This window comes from Grus americana, chromosome 3, assembly GCF_028858705.1.
Source record: "Grus americana isolate bGruAme1 chromosome 3, bGruAme1.mat, whole genome shotgun sequence".
Taxonomy (NCBI): Eukaryota; Metazoa; Chordata; class Aves; order Gruiformes; family Gruidae; genus Grus; species Grus americana.
Window position 1 is genome coordinate 112,509,301 of NC_072854.1, and position 27,328 is coordinate 112,536,628.

General features: G+C 47.5%; 1 protein-coding gene across 2 annotated transcripts; it reads left to right on the forward strand.

The window, feature by feature from the left end:
- Window positions 1-6,368: 6,368 nt before the first annotated feature.
- SLC22A7 (solute carrier family 22 member 7) lies at window positions 6,369-25,482 on the forward strand. Of its 2 annotated transcripts, XM_054822565.1 has the most exons (10): window positions 6,369-6,846; window positions 8,716-8,819; window positions 13,243-13,397; window positions 14,819-14,987; window positions 18,053-18,170; window positions 22,212-22,321; window positions 22,409-22,623; window positions 23,126-23,234; window positions 24,652-24,858; window positions 25,042-25,482. In XM_054822565.1, the coding sequence occupies exons 1-10, from the start codon at window positions 6,469-6,471 to the stop codon at window positions 25,103-25,105; spliced, it is 1,629 nt and encodes a 542-aa protein (XP_054678540.1). In that variant the 5' UTR covers window positions 6,369-6,468; the 3' UTR covers window positions 25,106-25,482. The 2 variants fall into 2 exon arrangements, with proteins under 2 accessions (XP_054678540.1, XP_054678541.1); XM_054822566.1 differs by lacking the exon at window positions 8,716-8,819 and having other exon boundaries at window positions 14,763-14,987; window positions 25,042-25,476.
- The last annotated feature ends 1,846 nt before the right edge of the window (window positions 25,483-27,328 follow it).

A 27,328-nucleotide genomic window follows, 5' to 3' on the forward strand; every position in this document is an offset into this window, starting at 1 on the left:
CAGCACAGTGGTCCCACCAGGTTGCTCAGTAGACAGAGGGGAGGCTGCACGCGTGACCCCCAGCCTTGGAGGCTGGGCTGGAGGTGCAGAGCACAACAGCAGCTGAGGTGTTCACCCCACGCTCAAAGCAAACCAACCCAACGGCTCTCCTAGGGCTGTCCCATAGCCGCCCGTGGGGGACGCTGGCTGAAACGGAGACATCGCTGCAGACCGCGCTCAGCATCACCACGATGCCCGTAAACGTATGGAGCGACAAGGCCCAGGCAAGTTTGTCTGTGACATCAAGAGGCCACCAAGGTCTAATTTCAGCAGCAAATGGCACGAAGAGAGCCCAGCTACATGAGGTGCAGACCAAAGCAACAACTCTCCGCTCAGGCAAGGCTGGCGATAGGGAGGAGCCCAAAAGAGCTGCCGTTGGTGAGCACTGTGCCTGCGGCGGATGGGCTGGTCATGGTGCAGGCAGCTCACAATCTTCCCTGCTCAGCCACCGCCTCTGCAACCCCAGCGACTGCTTCAGCAGACGTCTTGTGAGCAGGAGGACACCAAGCTGGTGAGGGCAGAAAGAACGTTCTGGAACAGCCAGCATTGCCAAGGAAAGGCCACCCCGTGGCTTGCACCAAAGAGCTCCTGCAGCCACATTCCCTGACACACTCTCAATGCCACATGCAGGACAGATGGACGGGCAGATCAACACAGGGTGCAAATTTTTAATGCATGGCTCAGAAGATGTGGTGCAAAAAGACATGAATTGAGGAACTTTGGAAACTTGTCTACTGGGATGAATTGATATGAAGACATGAACTGCATGTCGGTAATTACATACATGACATTACATGACATTATCCTCAGCAATTACATACACGACAACACAACCTGTCTGCAGGCATATAAAATTACCTAAAAATAAAATTATGTTGGTATTTTAACCCAAAGCATAGACGTAAATTGAAAGCTGTCAATAAGCATCCTGTTTGGGACAATGCATCCAATAGCAGGAGCCACAGAAACTGCATCTTCAAACAAGGAATAGGTTGGAGGCAAGACAACCATCTGGAAAGTAATACTAGATAAGTGCCCTGTGCCTACACTCTTTCCCAGGCTTCTTGAGATGGAGTATTGGGTCAGTTTCTTACTGATTTGAGGGGTCAAAGCCTGAGTCAGTTCCTGTATTGCTGAAACTGCAAGGTGCAGAGGATCCCTACTCAAACACAGGGCAGAAAAGTCAAAACTGAAGCCTTGGTCACCCAAGACAGGAGCTAGGGGATGCTTAGGTTTAAATGAGAAAGTTGGTGGAAGGAAGGTAATTAGCAGAGGAAGGTGATCAGCGCAGGAAGGTGGAGCAGTTCCAACGCTGGAGGTCTGGTGCTGTACAGTGACGGCAGCTCCCCTGGACACTCACAGCTTTTCTTTACTCCTTTTGGGGAGAGACCTGTTAGGGTCGGCCTGGGAGGGAGAGGGAGGGCAGGACGGGGCTGTGGGGCTGCTGGGACGCGATGAGCACGCAGCCACGCGGGCAGAGAAACCCCAGCAAGGCCAGTGTTAGACCTCGCTTCACCCACTTGCTAATTACCTACAAATCACTCTCAGCATCCAGTCTGCCGGTCTCCTCTTTCAGTGGGATAAAGTGTGTGACTGTGCGTACTTTCACTCCCACACCTTTACTGTCTGCACAGGCTTTCCAAAAACAGTGTTCCAGCCAGCACTAAAGCCTGCTCCAGGCTCCCCAGGCAGCATTGCATGACATGTTGATGTAAAACCCTGGAACTTCATTTAAGGTATAGCGTGTCGGTGCCTCAAGGGCACTACAGGGTGTTAGCTGCCATGCACCTGCCACCCATCACCTTCTGCGCATGGCCCAGGACCTCATTTAAGCTCACGCCTGTGTCTCCCGTCCCTGTCTGAGCTGCATTAGATGTTTCCTTTCTTCCTGCTGCTGCATGGACCTTGGACCTGCCTTGTCTCCTACCCCATCTCCTGCTCCAGACCGGGCTCCCTAGAGGGACCGTGGTCCTGGTTCATCCCCTCTCTGTGTCTGAGGCTGTTGATGGACCACCCCTTGCTCTGCTGGATGTGCTGAGACCTCGTGGGACTGTGCCCTGTGGCTGAGGGCATGGCCAGAGCTGGAGTCCCCCCCGGCTCCTGGCTCATCCCCTGCTCGTGCTGCTCACTGAACCAGTCGGAGTGTGTCTTGAGCTCCCTGGCAACGTTTTACTTCACACAGGATTATCCTCTGCCAGTGACAGTGATTTAATCAGATGGTATCTCACCCCAGAAAACATTTGATCCTGCCTGGGCTTCCCATTCCTGCTGTGTCCTTCTTTCCCTGGCTGAAGGAGTAAGTTTGGGTTTGCCCTTCCCTCAGTAAAACCCAGCCTTATAATTTGGGCCAAATCTCAGCCCGCTATAGTTTCCCAACAGCACTGGTGAGATGAAAATGTAAAGAAAATAGTTCCATAAGATGACCATAGGAAGGGGCACGAGGCAGGTCTGCGGGGTCTGGCTAGGGAGCAGCCAGGATGCGAGTGCTGGCTGTGGACCCATGATCACACGTAGCAGAAGATGTGGAAGTGGCTCATGTGGTTTCACATTAAAGGACAATCAATATTCGTATTTCTGATAGGCAAGAAAAGCTTTGGCCAGAACCAGTTTACTTGCAAAATAGTTGTTATTTGTGTAACTGAGTAAAATGTCTGCACATAAAACAACTGCAACTAATGGAAAGTATAGGAGTCTTGTTAATGTGGCACCAAGTCAGAATGGCACAAAGTGACTTCCTTCTAACACCAAACAAAGATCTTCAAGAGCCCCAGGACCTCTTTGTTGGCCTCTCTTCTGCTTTCTCCAACTGAGCTACAAAACCTGGTGCACATGCATCCTGCCAAAAGCATTTGGCCACGCTGCTGCAGCATGGTGCACCTCTGATGCTGCGGGCATCCTCAGCTGACTTTAGCCAACCTTGAAGGAGCTCACTGTCCAAACAGCATTTGCAAATAATAGAAAAAATGGAGACTGCCCATGTGGGGCACATCTCCCTCCTGCAGGCACCCCAGCCCACGATGAGCTGCAGTTAGATGGGGACACCTCTGCCCTCTGAGAGCAAGGTTAGTCTGCTCATTGGCTCTGATGGACACGTATTTTCATGGCAGTCTGGCATAACTCTGGGCAGAGGGAGGATTTCAGGATCTGCAGCTTTCCCATAGGAGAAAAATGCCATTTAAGCACCAGCCTGCAACAACTGATCAGATCTCCAGCTACTCTGCAGCAGTTGAGATACCTGTGGGGTAGCTCTAATTGCTAAAAGAGCAAATAAACTCCTTTATTACTTTCACCATCCAGCCTATTACAGCTCCGTGCAATGTGTTATGAAATTACTGCTGGAAACAGAAAAGCCAGCACATTAGTGACTGAGTCATTTAATAATCTTCCCTCTTGACAAGTAGTTGGCAACCTGACAAGGAGAAGAAAGAAAGATTGCAGAAGAAAATTGTGCACATGCAAAGTAAAAAGTAAACTCTTCTTTTTAGATTTAAACATGAAAGCAGCAGCAGAGGAGCTGCCGGGCAAGGCCAAGCCGTTTGAGTCAGGTCCTGGGTCTAATTAACCAAGTGGTAGGGCATAGGCAGTCACAGCGTTTGTACGCGTGGTGGTCATTAACTGAATCTGGTGACTGGTTAAATGAACACGTTTGGGTTAGGGAAATACAGCAATCAACTGCTGTACATTTTAAGCAATTGCTGTATGAACAGCAGAGCCCCGGGAGTTGCAGAGCAATGACCCGTAACCTCACCTCTGATGGGGAGGTTGGAGCTGCTTTGCAGTTTAAATATGCAACAGCATATCAATGAGAGTTTCTGTTCCTTGCTCTTAGAAGACCAGTGGTGAAGAAAAACAATTTGTCCTGTAGTTCAGCTTAAACTGTAACCCTGGAGGCACAGCTTTGTCTGATGTCCCTGCTTCACTCCTGTGCGCTTCCTTTACGCTTGTCCCAGGATGAGCACTGAAACGGTTTGTAGCGCAGACCGGGGCAGCACATTGGTTAAACAAGGACAGCCAGAAATGCTGCTCAGAAGAACAAAGATCTCCTAAGGTCACAGCATGGCGTCCTTTGCCTTGTATGCATGAGCCCATGGCTTCATCCTGCTCAGTGTGCTTTGTGCCCTAGCAGCATTTAATAACTGGGTGACACTCAGCCTGGGCATTCAGCAGGGGGCACTACGAAAAGCTTTTTTGGACCTCCTCATCCCTACCTGCTGCTCTACAGCCCCTTCTCACTATCCCACTGGTGCAGGGACTGGGGCAGGCAGTTGCTGTCCGAGGCTGTGCAGGCAGCAGCTCCTGGCAGCAGCCAGCACTTCCACCTTCCCTGTGCCCAGGATCTTGATGCACCTGCATCCCAACACCAAACGTCACTGCTTCCAAGGTGGATGGCCAAGCTAGAGCTGCTGTAAAGCAGAGCATGTCCCAGAACAACAGCTTGGAGAAAGGTTCGGGATGACACATCAGCATCCACAACACTCAAGACCGCAGGGTTGGTACAGGAGGGAGGACGCAGACTGTGAGGAGAGAGAAACAGCGTGAAGATGCAGCAAGAGATAACCTATAGCAAGCTGTCAGTAACCATGCCACTTCACCTGCACCCGGCAGAGGGGTCGTAGCCTTTGAACGGGCAACGGGGTGCTGCCCCTGCTTACTGCAGGACACGCTGCTCCCTGAACCTGTTGGGACACGACCATCTGGGGTGCCTTGTCCCCAGGGGCTGCCCCATGGGTCCAGCCTGTCCAGATCACTCACTACAAGGGATGCGTGCCCACGTCCTGTGCCCAGACGTGGTGACTTTGCTAAGGGACTTGCAAGCCCTCCAGACAGAGTCAGGGTAGAGCCCCTTCTCCCACTGCTCCCAGTTTAACTGCCCTAATCTCATCCCTTTTCCTAAGCTTGCTCAGTTGTGGGGCAAGGAGTTGTGTCTATCTTGTCTTGAAGCGCCAGTCATCCTCCAGCCTGGTCTCTGTTAGCCATGGAAGAGGTGGTACACCTCCTGGAAATTTTGGCAGGCCTGGGATACCTGAAACTGCCACTTCTGCTGGATTTTTTTGTTCCTGGCTTATGGACTAGGGACTCTGGTTGTATGAACTGAACTGTGTCAGCTCTGATGCCACATCTCCCCAGTTGCTGCACTTCTCCAGGCATTGCTTCTATAGCTCTTCCAAAAATTCAGCAATTTTTCTGCTCCCTGTCACCCTGGGCTCAAAGCTTTTGCCCAGCAGCTGTGTGATATACAACTGTGTGTACACACCTTTGACAACCAGCCACCTTTCAGCCTCTCGGATGCACTGTGCATTATTGTTCTTCTGCAGTGGCTCCAGCTGAATAAAGAGCTCATTTTTTTGGTTAGGAGCATAAGAAAAATGGAAAGTCACATTAAAGACCCACCTCTGCCAGGAAACCGCTTCCTGAAGCAGGCAGTGGAAGAACCACGGTGCAAGGCCCGTGCAGCGGTGGCAGCAGTACCTGTGGCCCTGCCAGGGGCTGCACACTCACTCCTTTGGCTGTTGCACACTCACTCCTTCAGCTGTTGCATCAGTCCCCAGAGCACACCAGCACATGGCTATGACCTTGCAGGAGCGTGTCATGGTCCCCATCTGGCAGGCGCAGCCTCTCTACGTGCCAGCACTGCAGCTCTCATCATTTCCTTGTATCCCGGGAAAGCACTTTCCCAGGTGGAGAAAGGGACTTCATGGGGAAACATTTTTACTTTTTCCATCCTTCAGGGGACACTGGTGTGCCGGTGGCCCTCACCTGCAGCCCACCCTTTCTCCCCAGTGTGCTCACCTCCCTGTTTGCGTCCATCCAGAGACCCATCTCTCTTCTCTTCTGGGCACCCTCTCACCCTCTCCATACTCCCTGCTCCCAGGTCATGACTTGACACAAGCCATACTAAAAAACACTGAGCTGATGCACAGCAACCAGGCTTTGGTGGCCATGGGCATCCCAACGCAGTGGGCCACCCCTGCTCTCCTGGGGGCCTGTTTTATGGTCCAGCTGGGCTGGCTGGTGATCAGCTCACACCAGACAGAGTTTGCTGCCGTGCCTGAGACGCTGCCTGGTACCCCCACAGCAGAAATGACAGAGCTTTCACTGCACTCTTCCCACAGCCTCCCTTCCTAATGTGGGTCTCCCTCTCAAAAACCACAACGGGAGGAAAGGGCTCTAAAAACAGAAGGTGCCTTGCACTGTGTCCACTTTAAATGGATGTGTTGTGTGCACACCGGATAATTTCTTTGGCTCTACCCCAAATAGAGAGTTTCACTGTGACTTTTGACAATCTTTCAGCAAGGTCTCAAAGTCCAATGAAGCAGCTGTATGAAAAGCCATGGGTAGTTGAGCTCCAAGGACAGAGACTGCTTTTCAGGCTCATGTTCCTGCTCCTTGGTACATAGCTGCCTTGAATGAGCAAACTCCACAGAAAAGATGAAATTTGAGGATCTCTTGCTGGAAATTGGGGGCTTTGGCAGATTCCAGATTTCGATTCTGTTTATCCTCTGCCTCCCAAGAATCAACCTTCCCATGCATTTCCTGCTACACAATTTTCTTGCTGCTACCCCTTCTCATCACTGTGCGATTCCACACCAAGAGGCATTTGTGAACCTCACCGTGGAGGAAGTTCTGCTCATCAGCATCCCCCGGGAGCCAGACGGCACTTTCAGGTCCTGTGAGATGTTCTCGCAGCCTCAGTTTCACCTGCTGCTCAACTCTTCTCTGCAACCAGAAAACAACTCCATCATCCAGCACTGCCAGCATGGATGGGTCTATGACCACTCGCAGTTCACCTCCACCATCGCCACCCAGGTAACCCCTGATCTGTGATATAGCTGAAAATGAAATTAGCTCAGCGCTTTGAGAAGCAGGTGGAGAGGTGCTCACTGAGTGCACAGAATCAGAGGGGAACCTTCGCATTTTAACAGGTGGAAATGACTTGTTTAGAGAAGATTTCCTGGAATGGGGAAGCTCTCTGAAGCTCAGAGTTAGAAGCCAAGATTATTTTTTATTATTATTATTACTATTATTATGAGCATCTTGCTCTAGATTGATAGTTAGAAGCTAACATATTTCGTTATAAGCACCTTAATTTCTCCAGGTGATTGAGAGATTGGGGGTCAGGGGGGAGACACACATACAGGATTCTCTCTGCTCAGGCCACATTTGCACAGGATTACACCCTGTCAGGATTTCATATGAGCCCAAGACTCACTTGCTTGATTTTCCAAACACTTTGTAACTTCTATTCCCTTGGCCGCCTCTCCTCACTGATCTCTGGCTTCCCCCCCTTCTCCCCAAGATGGTGCTGCCTCTCTTCTCTTACCACCAGTGTCCCTGGCTGTCAAGCCCAACGTGGTCTCCAAGGGCCTCCCGCTGAGATGCAGCACGCTGCCCAACCATAACCTTGAGCCTGCCCAAGGTCCCTGCCCATCAAACATTAACCACCCGCCATCTGAAATGCTTTGCTCGGGTGACAGGGATACCTCTGGGTGTTAATGCTTTACCTGCAGGCTGTAATTTTCCTTCCTTGAAAAGTGGCCCAAATCACGGGAGGTCATAGGGAAGGGGGCAGTTTGGTCAGACGAAAGGGGCATGGTTGGCTTGGCAATGGTAGTGCTGTCCTAGTGAGCCAAGTCTTAACCTAGAGCTGGTGCCTCCTCCCCACCACCCACCACTCGGTGTTTTGCAGGGACAGAGGTGAGGGTCAGGTGCACACCAGGTCTGCACCTGATTTCTGCACGGTTTCAGGGAGAAAGGCGTAAATCACCTCCGGGGGAAAAGGCAGGGGAGGTCTCTGCGGCTCCGACGCTGAGCTTGGAGCCTCGTCACGCTGCACCCACGATGCGGTCACCTTGGGACATGTTCCAGGGTCCAGGGCTCTCCCTGGAGTCCTTTGCTTTTGCAGCAAGAAAGGTTTCTTAAGGTCTGGTTGGCTTTGCCAGAGAGGCTGTGAGGCTGGGTTGATGACTAAATTAGGTTTTAAATATAGAACATAAACTCTTCAGCTTGGCCACAGCACTCTCTAATGATTAGTGACATTTGCACCTCCAAGAAAGCAAAATTATGTTCATTAACTCAATTAGTAAGAATGTCTAGACCAACTTCTCAGTGAGAAACCAGTAAGTTAGCATCAGGAGCAAATATTTGGTCTGACTCCCCCTCTGCCCACATCCTCCCTGCACAGACAACTTCAAACTGGTCAGGGCAACAGCAACTGGATACCAACACGACGTTCCCTAACGAAGGCTGAGGCATGTCCTACAGCTCTCTGCAGCGTGGCACCCTGCAAATGCCCACCTCACCAGGGCAGTCCCAGGAGCATGATGCACGCACCTGGGCAGGCTGAGACCAGGTATCCCAGCGGTCAGGAGAGGAAAAAGGGGAACTCTCCATGATGATCGGTACCCAGGAAAGCTTTCTGGTGCTCAACAAGTGTCCACAGAGAGGCTGTCACACAGGGGATAGATAACTGGGAGGCCTCTGAGTTTTGCAAGATGAAACTTTGCATTTTTCAGGACTCCAGCACTGTCCTACGTGCAGTTTAGTGCAGGATTCTCCCCCTCAGTCAGATTCAGACGACATAAATTGAAAAACACAATGGCTGACCACCGGCGGGAAGGGGTGTGAAAAGGAAACACTGAACTGGGCACCAAGTGTCATTTTGGCCTTGTGTTTCAGTGGGACCTCGTGTGTGAGCAGCGCGGACTGAACCAGGCGACTGCAACATTCTTCTTCATTGGCGTTACGATGGGGGCCGTGGTATTCGGATACCTTTCAGACAGGTTTGACCCCTTTCAGGCTGTTCCCCCAGGGCTTCAGTTTCATGACGAGAACTTGACAAACCGGTGACCTGCAAAAGGCAATCAGAGGGGCAGAGAAAGGAGAAAACACAATCGTAAAGGGAGAATCCAGCCTCTCACATGAAAATTGCATTGAAGTCGTACTGGGAAGCAATGCAGGGGCTAAATGCTCCGTGGATCAGCCATCAGTTAGCAGCCCACCAGAGAAGCAGCTCTGGCCTTGGGTTAGGAGTAAGATGCAAGTTATATGGAAATTCGTTAAAGACAGCCAAGTGAGGGGCTCAGAACAAATGCATGCCATAGCTGGAAAAAAAAAAAGAGTCTCCATAAAGCAAAAACTGACTCTCATTACTAGAGAAGCAAGGTAAAGGAGGTTTGTATAAGCAGGGAGGCATTCCTCCAGGAAGAGCTGAAGCAATGAGGAAAACAGGAACAAATCTGCTCTCTCTGGTTAAATGTTACAATGTGATAATGTAAACCTGAAAAAAATGTGAATAGTAACCTAGAAAGGGCATCAATAAGAAATTAAATACTTTTGTAAGCAGCAGAACCAGGAAACCTACCAGGGAATACGTAGTGCAGGCATGGAATCACTGTACACTGCTCATTATTTAATGACTGAGTTTCCTGTGCAGGAAACTGCTTCCTGATGTCCTTCCTCTGGGAGCAAATGTGCATTAGTGTATGGCAGGCTACAAAATCACCGCAGAGCAGAGGGGAACCAGCTTCACAGTACGAAGCACACAGAGACTTAGTGCTGAAGAGGGGAATTTTTACATCCATATCTTTGCATATGAGTATATCGGTACGCTTTTACAAGGACCCAAGACACCTGGCTGATCTTCAAACTGCGTGTCTTGGCTTTGTACCTAAAACAGTTTTATAGTACAGTTGGAGGGAAAGAAATTCAGAATCAGGAAAAGAAGCAGGACAAAATAAAGCAGAAGAGAAGGTCTCTGCTAGAGAAAAATGAAGAATAATTTGCTTTTCAAATGGATTGTGAGGGGGAAGAGCCAGTAGAAGATCAAGATGTAAAAGGCACATTTGGAAATAAAAAGGCTGTAGTGTGGGACATAAAGGAGTTTGTGCTGACAGTGGGAGAACATGTAGGGGCAGGTGTTGGAGCTGGAGCTTTGAGATAAGCTGGTAGAAGGCATGGAGAACTACACCAGGTGAATGCCAGTAAACTGCCAGGAGCAGGCAGTGGGCATCCAAGAGCCCTGCAGGACCTTTGGGATGAAAAACCTGGGACACTCAGCATTGTGCGACCTCCAGAGCTGGGAAGGTATCATGTGTCAAACCAGTTTTAAACTAGTTTCCAAAAAAGATCTCAGGAACTACGTTCCAGGCAGCCTGACATCTATCCGTACCAGGCAAATTAGCAGAAACTGTTCTGAAAGATTGAGTCAGTGCCCACATGGGTGGACATGACAGACTAGTGAAGAATCAGCAAGGTTTTTGCAAAAGATTCACACCTTACAAACATACTAGATTTCTTTGAATGCACTAATAGGTATGTGAAAAGGGAAGATACCATCTATATGGATTTCAAGAAGTTTCCTTACCAAAGGCTCCCAAAGAAACTGAGCTGCCCTAGGATAAAAAGGAACATCTCTGCATGGCTAAATAAATAATTGATTAAAAGCCAGGAAGGAGAAGGGAGATCTAAGTGTTCGTTTGTGACAATGGAGAGAGACCTGTGCTTGGATTTGTGTGCTTTTCAGCACATTTATCAGTTACCTCAAAAAGGAGTGGGGAGGTGATGCTGAGTGACCAGGCTGGGCGAGATGAGACCTGAGTGTGGAGAACTACAGAAGGAGCTTAAAGAGCTCTGTGACTGGATGGGAGCACCAGAGGACAAAATTTCAGGGCAGATTGATCTAAAATAAAGACAGAAACAATTCTAAATTCTCATTTAAAATTGAGGCCTCTGAGCTGACCATAGCTGCTGAGGAGCAAGACTTTGTGGTTATGACAGACAGTTCAAGGCAAACATCCACTCAGCAATGAGTAGTGGCTAGGCAAGCAAATGGAAAATTAAGAATCATTAGGAAAGGAATATAAAATTAAAGAGAATATCACTATGCCGTAACATGTAAATGTATGGTGGCCCCACATCTTGAATACTGTGTGGAGTTTTGATTTCCCTCCACCCTCCTTCCCCATCTCAAAAGGATGCAGAAGAAACGGAGAAAATTCAGAGAAGCTAAGAAAAAAGACCATATTATGGCTTGACTTCAAACTATCCAGACCAGGACCCTTGAGTCTGCTGAAGTGGCAGCTAAGGAGAGTTTGACATCCGGCTGTGCCCTCATGGGCAGGCTGGAGCAGAGCTGACTGTGCGCTGCCCTCCTGAGCTCCCTGGCCATGGGGCCACCAGTCACCTCCGGAAAGGCTTGCAGCCCCGCTAATCACAGCGGGGGCAGCGCATCCACTACGTTTGCGGCAAATCGTGCAGATCTGTTAAACCTCAGATGTCGTGCCATCTCCCCTAAAGACCCCTTAAAAGCTGACGTCCCATTAGCAACCTTCCTTTTCTCTGACGGAGGAGAGGTCCCACTTCTCTGTGCTAGCAGCAATGCAGAGATTTCATCTCTAGTGCTCCAGGGTGAAAACCATCTGGTCCTGGCATTTTGCTACAGTTCAGGTGCGGTTTGTCCTAAGTCTCTACAGACATTTGGATTTGAGAACATCTCCGCTGACAGATTTTACCCTGGTAAATCCTCCAACAACATTCACTGTGAACATATATATAAAAAAAACCCGAAAACCAACATATATATATATATATATATAGTTTCTGTTATTGTCTGCTCTTTTTCAAACACTCCTTTTGTACCTTGTCCTTGTGCTGCATTGGCTGTGTGATGCTTTGGCAGGCTTCCAGTCTGCGATATTTATGAAAATGGCTTTTTTATTAATTTTGATGCTTGTGCAGTTTGGTGCTTTTATTATATTTTCCACATTTAATCTTTCGGAGGTTGTGCTTTCCTACCTCTTCCTTTGAAGACAATTTTAACAGCATTATTTCTAGCAACCCTCCTGCAGCCTGCAGTTCAATCCTGCCAGCTTGCCTCTGGTTTCCCTAGCAGGTGGCATGCATTTGCTGAGAGAGTCTAGTAATGGGTCCATAAATAGCTGCCTTGCACCCTGCAGGGAACCTTATGGGTTTAGATCCTTCTCACTGTATTTTCAAGAAAAATCTTCCTTTAAAAAATTGTATCTTCTTTCTCAGGCAGTTACCCTATTAGAAACCGGATCCAGCTCTGGTGTGTTTCTCAGTGTTTGCTGCTCCGACCCAGGGGCATTACGAAGACTTTTGCAAACTGGCTCTGCTTAAATTTCAAAGCAGATCCAGCAAACTGCCTGGGCCCAAGCCACAAGTTGTTTTTTCTCCAGTAGATTCATTAACTAACTGCTTCATGAAGTCATTTATGATCATTTTTAGGAATGTTATTGTGGCACTATGTCCCGGCACATCACTTTTTTCCCCTGGAGCAATTGTTCTTTCCACCATCCTTCTCAGGTGGCCACTAAGAGAGCCCTAATGCCAGAATCAGACCAGGATTTCAGTCCCTATGGACTGAACATTACCTGTTGACAGGGTTATTTTACTACTCCAGTTTGAACCTAAGCTTTCATCACATGCAGTGCTGATGTTTGTCAGAAGACTGATGCCTTGTGCTCCATTTTGAGTTTTAGATTTTCATAGGTTGTGTGGAAATACACACACACACACATATTTCTCTCTGTGTGTGTATACATGTGCATCTGTGTGTATCTGATTTTCTGTATTTCTCCACACTCTCCACACAGGACCCTGCACCAAGGGTAAGATGGTCCTACAACTTCCAAAACCTTTGGGGAACAACCTCCTAGCAGATTCCTATTAGACCCCTTAGGACATTAGGGCTATTTGCACATGTGGGCTGACAATTGGATTCCTTTCATTTTCTTTTGGGATCTTTGTTTTCCTTCCAAGGATCGGGGTGAAAGTGTCATGATTCTCCTCCTCGAGAGCGGTGGCAGTGGCTGGTCCTGAGTGAGCCACGGGAGGAGGACATGCTGAGCCATGCAGCATGGGATTTGAAGCTGACGTCACTGCTTTTGATGACGGTGTTGAACAGGGGAGACTGATATATTGTTTTGATCAGCGCTGCTCTTTCCATTGGAGAGCCTCGTGCCCGATGCCCATGGCGCAGGCTGGCCCTCTGCATGGGATCGCACCCTGTGGCACCGGCTGTAGCCGGAGCCGTTTCCTCCTCCCTGCGGCGCTGCATCTGGCGCTCTTTGCAAAGCTGGAAATATTTTCATTTTCCTTCTCGAGTCTCTGCTTTGCCCCATTTCAAACCCTGCTCCTGGGATGGGTTTCCAGCCGCTGTAACGCAGCCTGTACTCGCGGCAGGTTTGGACGGAAAGCCATGCTCCTGCTGTCGCTGGTGTGCTCTGTCGTATTTGGGATGCTGAGCGCCGCCTCCGTCTCCTACAGCATGCTGGCCATCACGCGGACCCTCACCGGGGTGGCCCTGAGCGGCACCTCCCTTATTACATTGCCTTTGGGTAAGTACGTGGGGGTTTGTGGGCGCCCAGTTGTACAGGGGGACTTCTGACGGGCAGCGGGTAGGTAGGGACTTGTCTACCAGAGAAGAGCTAGTAGGAACAGGAATTTGGAAATCATTATGTGTGCAATTTCACTACGGGCAGCCAAAAGAACATCTCTTTTGGGAGGATCCAAGAATTACAATTTTCTGTTAGTCTAATTAATGCTTTAACAGCCTGCTCAAAATATAACAACCACCTATTAGTGCTTCTGTTGCACCATTAGGAGTTGCAATCCATGCTACCCACTTCCTGCTAAGGATCATCAGTAGTTCAATAAAAGCCATAGACCAAAGTATCTGCCCCTTTCCTCTGATACTGAGTTCTCACCTTCAAAAACACTGTTAACGCAATTCATCAGCCTTGCCGTGTGCTCAGCAGGAGGAGGACACTGTATCATTCGTGGGGCGTTTCTACCTCCCCAGTCTTGAGTTTGCTCACGGTTTTCGTAAGTTCCCAATCTGTATTTTTAGAAAGAGTGGGGGAAGTAACCACAAAAACAGTCATACGGAGCTAGGCAAAACTGAAGCTGAAGAATTTAGGTAATTATACAATAAAAACAAGCTCCAAACTTCAGGGTACGCAACAGAGCACTCAATAATTTTGTAGATACAGTTGGGACATACTAGACAAGACTCATTGTGCCCAAGAGCAAGTTAAAGGTGCAGAAAAAATTTCCAGGATTTTTGCAGATACAGCCAAAATCAAGCTAAAATGGCTTCAATATTGGAAAAGTCCACGCAAGACCTGACAAATCCCAAGGCCTGCTATGTTTATTTTTATTGTTATAAAGGCTGATGCCTGTAAGGCAAAGTAGAGCTTGGGAGGGACATTTCTGGTTATTAGTGGTTGTAGCAAGTTGTCCAGATCTTTGGGGGAAAAATGGCTTTTAGTTCACACACACAAAGGAGGCCACCATCTGTTCTGGCTTTACATTTGCATTAATAACTGCCTTAGGTAGATTCCACATGAATGCAATCCATCTTAATACATTTCTTTCATCTGGAATAATGACTGGGCAGAGAAATAGGAAACTCTGCAGGCAAGATGGTTGGGGAAAAAAATTATCTGTTTGATGAAGACCATTTGAATGCTACTGAATGGGATAGAAAAATATATCACCAAAGGTGGTTTTAGCACTGTTTCTTACTGTATGTCCAGTATTTCTTCTTTTTTTAAGGCTTTATTTTAGTTGCTTACAGCTTTGCAAGAGGTTAAGCATTGTGGATGAACATTTTAAATGTGCCAGATGTCAGCCAAACAGTGGGACTCTCCTGGAGAAGACCAGGAGAGTTTGTTAACTGCCCTTGTTAAAAACCCCTGCAGACCCCTTCCTGGAGAAGTCCTGTGTGCCCCAGCTGAACGCTGCTCCCCTCTTGCAGGGATGGAGTGGGTGGACATACAGCACCGCACCTTCTCCGGGATCCTGAGTAGCATCTTCTGGAGCATCGGGAACATGCTGCTGGCCATGGTAGCGTACTTGGTGCGGGAATGGCACTGGCTATTAGTAGCCGTAACAGGACCTTGTCTTCTGAGCGCTGCCTGCCTGTGGTGAGTGCCGGATGGCTGGTGGGGACGGGGGCGGGATGTGATTTGCCTCCTCTGCTCTGTGAGCGTGGCAAATGTTGGAACGCTGATCCTAGGGTTGGGTCCAGCAACCTAGAGAGGGGCAGGACTCGTCTGCGTCCTGCACTTGGATTGCCCAGGCATGGCACCTCTTGAAAACTGGAGTGGCCTGGGTTTCATCTCTCCTCACCTCTGGCAAGGTCAAGGTCGCACCATGGCTTTGGGGACCAGGAGGAGGCAGGACTAGGGCTGAGGCCAGGCATTTGGGAGACAGGTTGCAGCACAACAGAGCAGGACTTGGTGGTAAAAGCACTGTCAGACGTGGCTCTGAGCAAGCAAAGAGATCCCAATAAAGGGACGCAGGGCCAGGCCATATCCCTGGCTTGAATCCCTGGTAGACTCAAGATAAATGATCTATCTGTCCCCACCTCACTGGGGAGGACACGTCTGGTACCAATTTTTCCATATGAGCCAATGACACCAGCAGGCTAGGTCAGGTGCATTTATCTCTGCACTTCCCATGGCCTTTCTCAGCTGTGTAACCATCCTGATGGATCAAACACACCTGCTTTCTGTGGGCTATTTCCCTCCTGTAGCCTTATTTAAGAAATACCTGACATCTCTTAAGCCTTAAAATGGGAGATGGTTCATTTAATCAAAGAAACTAGTTTTCCTCCTTCTTTTTTCATGTAGTAACACAGACTACAACGCAGGGCCGATTCACTGATACCGCGACTGTAATGTGAAGTGTATTGGACCAACTTATTCGATGATCTAGAGCAGTTCTTTGAATAAGCAGCTCCATTTCCTGGCTGGACAAAAGTCCCGTGTTGAAATAAGCCAGCAGGTATTTCCACAACTGCCCCACTGAAAACATTCAGAAATGGGGGTCTGGGTCTCCTCCACCTTAGAGCAGTTGTTTAGTTCCTCTTGGACATCAGTGTGGTGCTGGACCACACTGCAGAAATCACAGACGTGTCTCTCAGGGCAATGGGGAGCTCCAGCTGGAAACCATGCAGAATAAGCTCTGTTAGACACATGGGCCCCAAAATTATATGCATAACCACTGAGCAGAAAGAGCGATCTCCAAATGCTAAAGTGCCTTTCAACTGCCATCAAAGAGGCTTCTAGAGACTATGGTTTGCTTGCTTACTATGTCTGTCTGTCAGCATGAAGCGGTAGATTAAATAGCTGTACAGATCTACCAGAAAAATCTCAAATAATACGTATGAAAAATGGGATATAAACTGATGCTGTTGTTAATCAATGGCTCGAAAAAGATGTATTGTTCTGCTGGTGATGAGGGTTTTCTGGCAAAGAGTAACATCTGATATTTCACTGATCAAGTCCAACACAACTAAAATATGTGTTCTGCTGACTTTTTTAGTTTGAGTTGGTTTGCTCTTCCTCTAGGACAACCAGCCATAAAAAAATTGAGTCCTGGGAAGTGCTGAAATTCACAGATGCGTTTGGACCCACCCTTTCCATGTTAGCTGATTTTCTTTTTCCTCTTATGTTAATGCCTTTTATGGAGATTAGTTCTCCAACAAATTATACTGTAGTCTGACCAAAATTCAAGCACCCGAGAGGTCAGTGATTGTTGGATAATTAAAAGTCCCTAAAGTACGGAATCAAAATCTAATTTAGCACACTCTGTAGATATTGTTGACACAATATCAGAACTCAGTTGAGACAACCAAAAGACATGATATTTTACTCTGGAGATGGTGGCAATGAGTGCAAAATGCCATCTTTCACTCTTCATATTTCCCAAGGTGCACTGGGTTATAAGCTTATGGGAAAGAGTTGAAAACTTTCCAGAAGCCTAGTTCTGCAAATGTTTTTGCTCTACACATCCTTTTCAGCCACTGCTTCAATAGTGACAACAGTTGTTCATTAGTTTTTTTGTAACCTGATTTAGGGCACATTAATCACCAACAGCTTACAGGGAACTGGTCTAGGACGACTCCAATGGGAGACTCCAGAGAGAGAGAGAGATTTTTGACAACTGTGTGACCTCATACCCACATACTTCTTCAAGGTTGTAAGTCTTCCCACTGACCACACAGGATGCTCAGCTGAAAGTCTCCATGAGAACAGCAGATTCTGTTTTCCACCTCTCTCAGGGGACAGATTTGGGTAACGGGAGGTAGGTGTTGGCTGCTCTAGCAGGACGTAGCCACTGTGGGGTGTTTCCAACGTCTTCTGGGCCCTGACCACTATGCGGACCCACAAAACACCATGTACCCTCCAGGCCAGAAGGGCTGCAGGGTGGCCTGGGAAGCTCCGGGCCAAAGAGGGCCACGTAGCCACAAATTGCAACCAGATGCAAGATTGGAGAGAAGTCCAAGAAGAGGGACTTGCAGATGCTAGTTTATGACGAGTGCTGGATCTTTTTCTGGAACAGACAGAAAAATAGGGGTCACAGGACTCCCACCCTACACAGGTCTGCTAAGCAGACCTCTCATAGTTGCTAATTAGCTGTACAGCAGTACAGCACTCCTTGTCGCTCAGTGACTAGCACAGATAATTCACTGGGGGCTGCCGCTGCAATGAATTAGACCCCAGTTGACTGTCTTGTTCAGGAGTTTTTGATTATTGTGAAAAACAAATAATTTTAGCAAATAACAAAGCAAGTATAGAGCCCACTATATCCTTTCTACATAGTAATTTTTTATATCCCACAATTTCAAAGTCTAAAGAGTCCCAAAAAGCATGAATCTGTAAATATAAACTCTCTGGGGTCGATTTTAATTGATAAGAGTTTGAAACTTCATCCAGCTCAGAAAATTCAAGCTTTGATCAAAGATCACATGATAAAAATTTTGGCCAGACATACTTCAATTAGCAGACTGTACTCCTTTAAGGGTAGAACAGCATCTTTGTGTAACAAGGGTGTTCCATTACTCTTATTCCCATGCACCACAGTTGCTATTTTTAGCTGAGGTTGAAGTCTCATAGAGAAGACCCCCCCCCTCCTTCAGTCATGGCCGTGTGCGGGGTGGTAAACACGGCGCCAGCAGGAACACTGTCTTCTCTCCTCGCACCAGGTGGGTCCCAGAGTCTGCCCGGTGGCTCATAGCCAATGGCAAAGTGAAACAAGCTCACAGGCATCTGCTTAGATGTGCCAGAATGAACGGAAGGAAAGACTTCGCTGTCTCACCAGAGGTGAGAATCTGAAGATCCAGACACATGTTCTTCCTCTCCCCTCTTCTTTCTCTCTCTCTCTATTTTACTTCTATTTGATACCTGAAGCAATGCTCAGCCCGCAGCGTGATCTGTGGGGCACTGTGGTCCACAGGGCGCCAAGCTCCATTTTGCTCTGGAAAACAGCTATGTCCACTCCTAAAGATAAAGCAGCAGCTCAGCTCCCCTTCATTAGGTGGAGTGTCTTTCCATTCATTATTGCCATGACAAGAAGCCTCAATGCACTGGACGTGGGACTAAATACACCGCGAGAGAGAAGCACAGCCTGAAGAAATAAGGCAGAGGCATCCCTCCCGTAACAGAGAGGAGAGCGTGCACGTGCCTGAGCTATTTGTGCAGCTTAGTGTTTGCCTTCCTGGTTGCCATAGTGTTTGCCAAGTGTTGGTACAGTGCTAGCAGAAAGCAGACATGCATTAATAGCATATAGTTAGCATATTTTCTCTCATACTGCACTTGAGATACTGCATATAGTGTTATCCAAAAATGTAAAGGCTAGTCCACCTCAGGCTGCATTTGGCCTACATGTGAAACTGGAATATTGTCAGCCATAGTGCCCCAGCAGTGAATGTGGGTCTAAAGAACATTTGGCATCACCAACTTTTTCCCCTGGCTAAAGCTCTGCTCTCAAGTCAGTCATGGCTCTGCCAGCAGTTTTAAAGGAATGTGGCAAGGGTGAGGCATTGGGCAAAATAGGCACGTACCCACTGGTTTGAATCCATTTTTGCTTGACCCCAGAGGTGTAAAGGACAGAGTGAAGATGCTCAGCTACATGACTGAACAAATAAAGGGGAAGGAGAACCCTAAAAAACAGGCACCTATTTTCAACTCCAAAGCTCAAGGTATGAGGCTGATCTGGAGATCTTCACCTTGTGCTGAGTTCTCTCTTAAAAATGTATTTTTGCATTCAGATTCACAAATGTTGAGACCTTGGTCCATAATGCTTACTTCAGGACACACTGGTGACTCCAGGGGATGGTGATAAGCTCAAGTGATGTCCCAGCTCTAGGGAGGACTCAAGGGCCAGGCAGAAGCTGGTCTCCCCTTTGGAGAGACACCAGAGCATAGGCAGTGCTCACGACAACCCTCACGGCCGGGCTTGGATGGCTGCATGTCAGTCACTTCTGACTAATTTGGTCCACATGATTTGCCTCGACCTTCTCAAGAGCAACAAAGCTCATCTGTGAAATCCAGTGGGTACGGAAGTTTGTGGTTCATTAAACATCCATCTTTCCTTTAATGTCCTTTCCTTTCCTTTAATGATGGGAAACCCCTGCCATCTCTGTGTGCACCCAATGCTCCTGCATCCACACTGCTGTCTTATCCTGGCCAGCATGCCATTTTTAAAAAGCAGTTTCTTAATATCCATTGAAGAGGTGATTAGCCCTTGTGGTTTACAATAGAAACATGTTGTTTAATCACGTGAGAAATTATGAATTTACTGGTTGTGGCAGACAGGAGTTGAGCATCACTTTTCCTTGCCTTTAATCAAGCCAGTAGCTCTGACTAAATACGTAAAAATAACAAGTTATAACCTCTTTCATTCATCCTTGGCTGATGACTGTATTTCAGAGTGCAGTGTTTCACCAGGGAGGGCATGGGCTTGCACCCTCATTCCTAGGGTTAGGAAATGTAGTTCCCCACGATCACAGCCTGGCACCAAGTCACACCCTACCATGACCAGTGGACCACAACCAAGAAAGGCTTTTACAGTTGTGACACCTTGCTGGATTCATGAGGTTTATAGGGACATACTCGCTTTTTCTTGTCTCTATCCAAACACGCAGGCAACACAGAACTGCCTGGTTCTAGTTTGCCTAATTGACTTGACCATGCATCAATGTGTTTTGATGGCTTATTAAGGTAACAACTCATTTTCCTTAGTTCAGAAGACTGAACTGTGAAAAACGTACAGTCTCTGGATAATTGCACAGCACATTAGTGACGTACTCACAGGTTTAATAGCATTGTCCTATAGAACTGATTAAGGAATTTCCCAGTGTGAAATTATTTTTTCAGTATGAAAAGCTTTGTCACTCATCCAAAACCTGCAAAGAATAGTATGCAATTAAAAATAAAATTTTACCTCTTCCCTAGTGAAACATGCTGTTACTTGTAGCTATCCTCTTCCCTTTTCTAATGCTTTCTTTCATTTTATACAATTCTTTTAACCAGAGATCTCTTTGGGCTGGGATTTCTCTTTTATTACTTATTTCCGCAAGTGCCCAGCCTCCACAACTGTGCAGCACCCTCTTAATTGTAGGTGATGCTGTAGGTCTGCAGATTCCCTCACCCTCCTCCCTCCCCAGCCATCACTGAATTATGTGCTTTTTAAGTTTCTTGGGGTTCTTGCTGCTCAGGCTCTGATAGTTGTCCTTCCACATGCCATGAAATCTGGCTAACAATACATACTGGAACATGTTTTCCATGTTAATGTCTTATGTTACCCATTTTAATAGCAAATCATGCAACAGAGAGCACAGACTGCCATCAGGGTAACTTGAATCTAGTATGGAAACTCTTAGCATTGCAGAAATAGTCTGTGATCAGTGCTGTGATTCTTCCTATGCATTTGGATTAAAAGACTCATTATTTGTCTGTGAAAAAGGTTAAAAAGGGGGGGGGGGGGAATGTGTAAAAATTTTTAAAAAGGACTTACTTGCCATACTGCAGTATTAACAAAAGTTACCAAATCCAGAGATGGGTGTACAGAAATAAAAGAAAAACATGGGTTCAACAAACCACTAGGTAAAGTGGGAAAGGATCATTGAGATGCTAAACAGACAGACACCCTGTCTGGTTCAGAAAGTCCCTGAATGGCTGGAGGTGGTGACACTTCTAGGGGAATATCTCTACACACTTGCCCGGCTCCTCTGTAGGCTCCAGTGCAGGATGCTGTTGGAGACAAGGCACTGGAGAAGATGATCCTCTGGTCCAAGATGCTGCAGGCCCTCTTCATCCAAGTTGTAGGTTCCCTATGCGGCTCTGTGGCTGGGATTAAGTATTTATGCAAAATCTTTGGCCGAGGCTTTGCTGTCTCTGAAGAGGATATTGATTTGAGAATACCTGTAACTAGTTCACTAGACTCTCTCCTCAAGGTTTCCTGTGATTCATAACCTAATCAATTTTAACTGTCTGACCCTGCATTTGCCAATGATTTTTGGACATGGTGAAGCAAAGCTGTCCTGAGAGGAATTCATCTCTCCCAACGTTAGGTGTCCACACCATCACTGTCTGCAGTCTCCTTTACAATCTAATGAATAGCGGATGGAGGCTAGCACGCAATTCTTCTGATCAAATGCGGTTGTTTGCTCTAGGATACAATGACTCCATCACCTCCACCGGAGATCTCCGTTAACTACACAGTGAGCCTATGGCAACTAGCTTAGGTATAGCTGCATTGCAGACCTGTAGTTGCGTGACCCTCTTGCATCTCAGCCAGTGAGCAGAACTTACCAACTCTCCTGGTACTTACCCCTCAATCAATTGCTACAAGACTTTGTGAATAAGCACTCCCTTCTTCCTTATAGGCAGGGCTCACTTCTCAGTGCCTGACTTTGTTATGTATTCTGTATTGATATAAACTGATGTATAAATAATCACACTGCATATGAATGAGAATAAAGCACGCAGCTCACTCTTAGCTCCTGTCTGGGACCTGACACAACGGCAGGCAACCACGTGGGGAAGACGTGGAACTGGCCCACGCTGCCGTTGCTAACACCATGACCTGCCATTTATCTGCAACCCTTTCTGCCACATGGCTATGTAGGTATGAGGGAAGATGGGGCCATGGGAAGAAAAAGAAAAATGTAGGCAATCTATAAAGTTGTAAGAAGATGTGCCTCTGACAATGTACGCCCAGAGTTGTTCTGCAATGGAATTGTATGGAAAATCCAAGGTGGAGCTGGAGCTGGGAAGGGCAAAAACCCTGGCCTGTCTAGAGTTTCACATCTGGATCCTAAAATAGCAGCTGAGCTATTTCCTTCTTTTCACCTCTCCCAGGCTCTCAGAAGGATGGCAACAGACAAAAAGCCAGGAGAGAGTTACTCCTACATCAGCTTGTTCAGGACACCAGTCCTGCGGAAGATCTCTCTGTGTTCTGGGGCTGTGTGGTAAGCAGTGCCACTTCACACAGGGGACTTGTCCTGCAGTTCCCCAGCTGGATTTCCCTAATCCCCATCTCCACACACTCCCTGCAGGTTTGGTGTCGCCTTCTCTTACTACGGCATGAGCATGAACCTAACTGGCTTTGGGCTCAACATGTATCTCTCACAGTTTGTCTTTGGCATCATTGAGATTCCAGCCAAGATGATCGTGTATGTGCTGGTGAATCGAATTGGACGACGGCAGAGCCAGGCATGGGCACTCATCCTGACTGGACTATGCATAGGAGCCAATATCATCATTCCCAAGCGTGAGATGCTCTTCTGCTATGTGCAGTACTTGCTAAAGGGGAGGTTTGCATTCCGTGCAGTGCTAGAGAAGGAGAACCTTCCATAGATCTTGTCCACAAGCAATTCTGTATAGAAATGTCCTCCGCTTAAAGGGCATCTGTGGGACAAGGTTGCTAATGTGGATAGCCCTGATATCTGGTGGCAACAGATGGTGTCTGGTCACTGTGAAGTGGGTAGTAAGGGTCCAGTGACGGCAAGGTGAAGTGCCTATCTTTAGTATAGACATTGTCCAGTGGGAAATGTCATGACCTATTCTTTCATCAGGTCATCTCCTACTTGGGCTAATAGTTACCAAACTTACTGATCCAGACTTTGGAGACAGCAGCTCCAGGGCTACGAAGCTCCCCATTTTGTCCGTAGGAGCACTGAACCTTCTTCCTTCTTGTACATGAGGCCACAAGAAGCTTCTTCCTAGAGGTTGCTCTTTGACCATTGTCATAAATGTCTTTTCTTTCCTCCTAGCCTTCACCTCCTTGCGCTCTGTAGTGGCCATTATGGGCAAAGGTTTCTCAGAAGCTGCATTCACTACCGTCTTCTTGTACACCTCTGAGCTGTACCCCACCGTACTGAGGTAAGAGATGCCGCTCACCTGAGTGCACAGCCAGAGTCTCAGTGCGATGTCGCCCTTGGGTCTTTGACATTGGCACTGCACGACCGACACCTTGCCTCCAGAAGCAGCAGGTTCTAGGGATTACACATAGTCACAAGAAAGGGGCAGAAAGCCACCCTTTTTTTTACCTGGGTTATGTGTAGTTAGGTTATGTTGACAGGGAGATGTATCAAAAGGTGAGTAGTATTCTGTGTGGGAAGATTTTCGAACTCCATAAGGCATCTGTGCTTGGTAAAGTCTTAGTTCCCTGTGATAATCTGCCAATAACGGTTAAAAGACCCCAAAAATAATCATTTGAAATATAAGGGACACATACTACCACATGTTTGACAGCGTTCTGGACATTAGATGATATTAAAGCAGGGATTAACTAGCCTTTCAGGAGGAAAAAGAGAGCTTATTTGAAATATCTGGGTAATGGTGACATAAAACCAGATTTAGCATCAGCATAGTTTGGGATACAGCTGAGAATGGTGGAGGGAATCACCTCACTGGTTTCTTTGTGAAAGTCTGAAAAAACCCTCATGGATCCCAGCAGGCCATGTGGATTACTTCCCCTCTGCCGCTCCCTGCCCAGAGCACCCTTCTCTGCCGCTTGGTCCTTTAACCTTCCCTGCTCTGTTGCATGCGGGGAATGGTGCATATCTAAACTAAAGTGGGCACGCTGATCTGCTGCTTGTCTCCTCAGATCAGTTTGTATTTTCACGTGCTCGAAGACATTGACAGGTAAAGACAAAAACGTTGGTTCCTTCTGCAGTACTTATTCTGCATATGCACAAGCAGGTCCTGGGATCCTTGTTGTCAGTGTGAAATGCCACCCATCCCCTGAAAATTAGTAAGTGGAATAGGTCCCAGGTCTTATTTGTGGTCTCCTCTCCAAATTCTCCTGGGCTTATAGCTACAGCAGGACCAGAGGTGCTCACGGGTATCTCTAGTGCATGCCACCTGCCTAGAAGTACCAGGGAGAAGGAGGGACTTGGGCTTCCTCTCAGCAGATCGGAGGACTTACTGGGGATGGGTAGAAAATGCACTCAGGGTTTTAGACATTTAAAGTGGAAACAGCTTTAGAGCAGATACTTTTAGTGTGGAACTGCAGCTTCTTTCTCATAATAGACATAAACCCATCTCTCACAGCAGCTACGATTGCTCTCAGGGAAATATTATCATTGTAGGAAGATACAAAGAAAGGAAAAAATAAAACCAACCCAGAAAAAAAAAACAGCAGAGGAAAAACCTGGGGGGAAAAAAGCTTCAGCACTTATAGAAAAATAGGGGGAAGGGGCAGAGGGTCTGCACTTTTTCCCAAGGTCTGATATGAAAGAAGTACCCATTTCCTTCTTGTGGTGGTCTGCACCACCACGGTGCCCTACCTTTCCAGGCAGAATGGGATGGGGTACACCTCCTTCGTGGCACGCCTCGGCGGGGCTTTGGCCCCACTTGTGTTTCTGCTGGATGAGGTGTGGAGGTCTCTGCCCGAGGTGACGTACTGTGGTGTAGCAGTGTGCTGCGGCTCGGTGGCCTTTCTGCTCCCGGAGACCCTCAACGTGCGCCTGCCCGAGGGCATCGAGGACGTCGAGAAGGCACAGTGAGTCAGCGCCATCCTGCCGGGCACATGGACCTGCTGAGAGGCGGGGGACGTCCCTCTCTGCCGCGTGGGCTTCCCCATCTGTGGGCAGCAGCGGGATGAAGGGACAACTGGGTGGGGACCGGGGCTGTCAGGCTTCCTGCTCTCTGTCCATCGGCCCAAAGGTGCCTCCTTTTCTCACAGGGTGAAAGGGCCGCCACAAACCAGCGCTCCCGAGGGCATGCCGCTACAGTCTCCGCTGAAGTGAGGGACTCCGTGGGACAGCCACGACACAGGACTGCAAAACTGAGCCGTGCTCTGACCTGTCAATAAAAGAGCCTTTACTGTCCACCTAGTCTCTGTCTGCAGGGAAGTGGGGCTGAGGACACTGGAGGAAGGAGGTGGATCATGAAACCAGCTGGAGGGAGCTAACCCACTCTGTAGTGTGGCCAGGAGCAGAGGTCTAACAGGGTGTGGAAATAAGCTCTTCCAGTCTTTGGCCCTGTTGGACCAGCAGCAGCCTCCCAGAAGCTACAGTCCATTGGTTTACACACCACAAGGAACGCAACGCGGCAATAAAAAATACTGAGCATGAATCGTACAAAACCAAATAATCTCAAATAAATCTAACTGGATGATGGATAAACCGTAAACCGTAGCTACAAGTATTTTGTGAATTTGAAAACAGTCTGGACAGTTTTCACACTGAGGCTCAAAGCCAGTAAAAAGCACGTGCAGGAACCTCACTGAGAATGGGACAACTGCAAGCATTTGTCCCACATACACAAAGAAGAAAAAAAGCTTTTGCAGGTTATTTAAATCTAGTGTGCATGCAGTAAGTATCCTTTAAGCTAAAAAACCCCAAACAACCCAAACCCACCTTGCTACAGGAACTTTTGCATGGAACATTGAATAATTCATTATTAGACTTCATTCTGCTTACTGATCTAACACATTGACCTTAAATTTACAGAATGCCTTCGCCTCCTGCACTTACTTCTGCAAAAAATGAGCCACCAAATTGTCCATAAATTTGGAACCTTGATAAACAGTACTTCCCAAGATTGGGAAGAGGGAATGGCCTCTGAGTCCCAGGCAGACCGTGCTTCCCTGGGCTGCGAGGTGTTTGAAGCTGTCCTGGGAGGGTAAAAACGCAGGATGCAGCTGGGCGGATGGACAGACCGATGCAATCCCAGGTCGGAGAGCGCCTCCTAGTAGAAATAAGCTGCCTGGCAAAATTTCGTAACATCACCTTTTTGCTTTAAGGCAACAAAAGGAAAGCAAACTCCTCAGAACCACCCCAAGGCTGAGACACTTTTGCGTATTATTTCTGTCTTAAAGATTGGGTCAAATAACCCGCCAAATCCCTGGGAAAAGAGCATCTCCCAGTGCGCTGCCTTGGGTTCATCAGGGGCACACCAGAGCTAATGATCAGCTAGCCGCAACACACTAATGTTAATAACAGAGCACAATGTACCTTCAGAAGTGCCACGTGCAGGGCACTTGTTTGGGCGCCTTTTCAGCGTGTTCCCCTACCTACAGCACATACATGGTGGAGATACCGCAAGGTGCTTGTGCCAAAGAGTAGAAATTAATAGAAATTTCTTGGTTTGGACAAGCTTGGTATCTCTCACTAGTTCACATTTAGTCATTGCAGGAGTTTTCACATCTTCTCTATATGCCTGCAAGTATAATAAATTATATTTGCAATGCTGTCATCAGTTTCTGACCTGGGAGCAGTACAGCCTCACCACATTTTGGCCATCCTGCTGGCTGCCATTGAAGAGCTGGAAAGGACGTTTTTCCTCTGCCGTCAGAGGAGCCTGAGCAGGCTAACGCTGCAGCGCTTTCTGCTGAGCCATCCAGAACAGGGGGCAAGACAAGCTGTGAAATTCACTGTGTCACAACCTGGCAAGCACCAGTCCAGGAAAACTTTCAAAAAAGGAAGTAAAATTTCACTCCAGAAGAGCAGAAAGGTGAGATTTAATGTCCTAATTTCTTCCCCATCTCTTTAGTCTTGTCACGAGGACAATGGATGGGGGTCTCAAATTAATGGGCTTGAGGGCTGCCAGTTCCCATTCCCACTCTGCCCACACAGGAGTGTACCCACAAGCTTTTCCTCACAGACTAAAAATTACCGTGTCTCACTTCTACATGGTGAGGTTAAGACAATATTGCTTTAACACCCTTTTCTTTTTTTGTGGGGAGGTATTTTAAGCTCTGATTGCTCCTGTTTTATCTTCAGGAAAAAACTTTTAGCTTCAAAAAGACTAAATTCAGTATCCCAAGTTTCATCCCAGTAACAGATAGAAAACCAAATAGCGCCCCAATTTAACAACTTCCACTTTGGCATTCTGTCAAAGTTGATAAAAAATAATCTGAGTTATTTTTCATTTGAATGTTATCATCCATTTGGCCTATAGTTAAGTGTTCTGTGTTTTCCTTAGACTACTAATAAAATTGGTGTTTTATTTATACCAGCTTAGAAATA

Bases quoted from the DNA above. Each gene is read 5' to 3' on its own strand.
- SLC22A7 (XM_054822565.1), top strand. From the start codon at position 6,469: ATGAAATTTGAGGATCTCTTGCTGGAAATTGGGGGCTTTGGCAGATTC. The intron at 14,988-18,052 runs GTGAGTGCCGGA...TCCTCGCACCAG, and splicing joins CTGAGCGCTGCCTGCCTGTG to GTGGGTCCCAGAGTCTGCCC. The intron at 22,322-22,408 runs GTAAGCAGTGCC...CACTCCCTGCAG, and splicing joins CTGTGTTCTGGGGCTGTGTG to GTTTGGTGTCGCCTTCTCTT.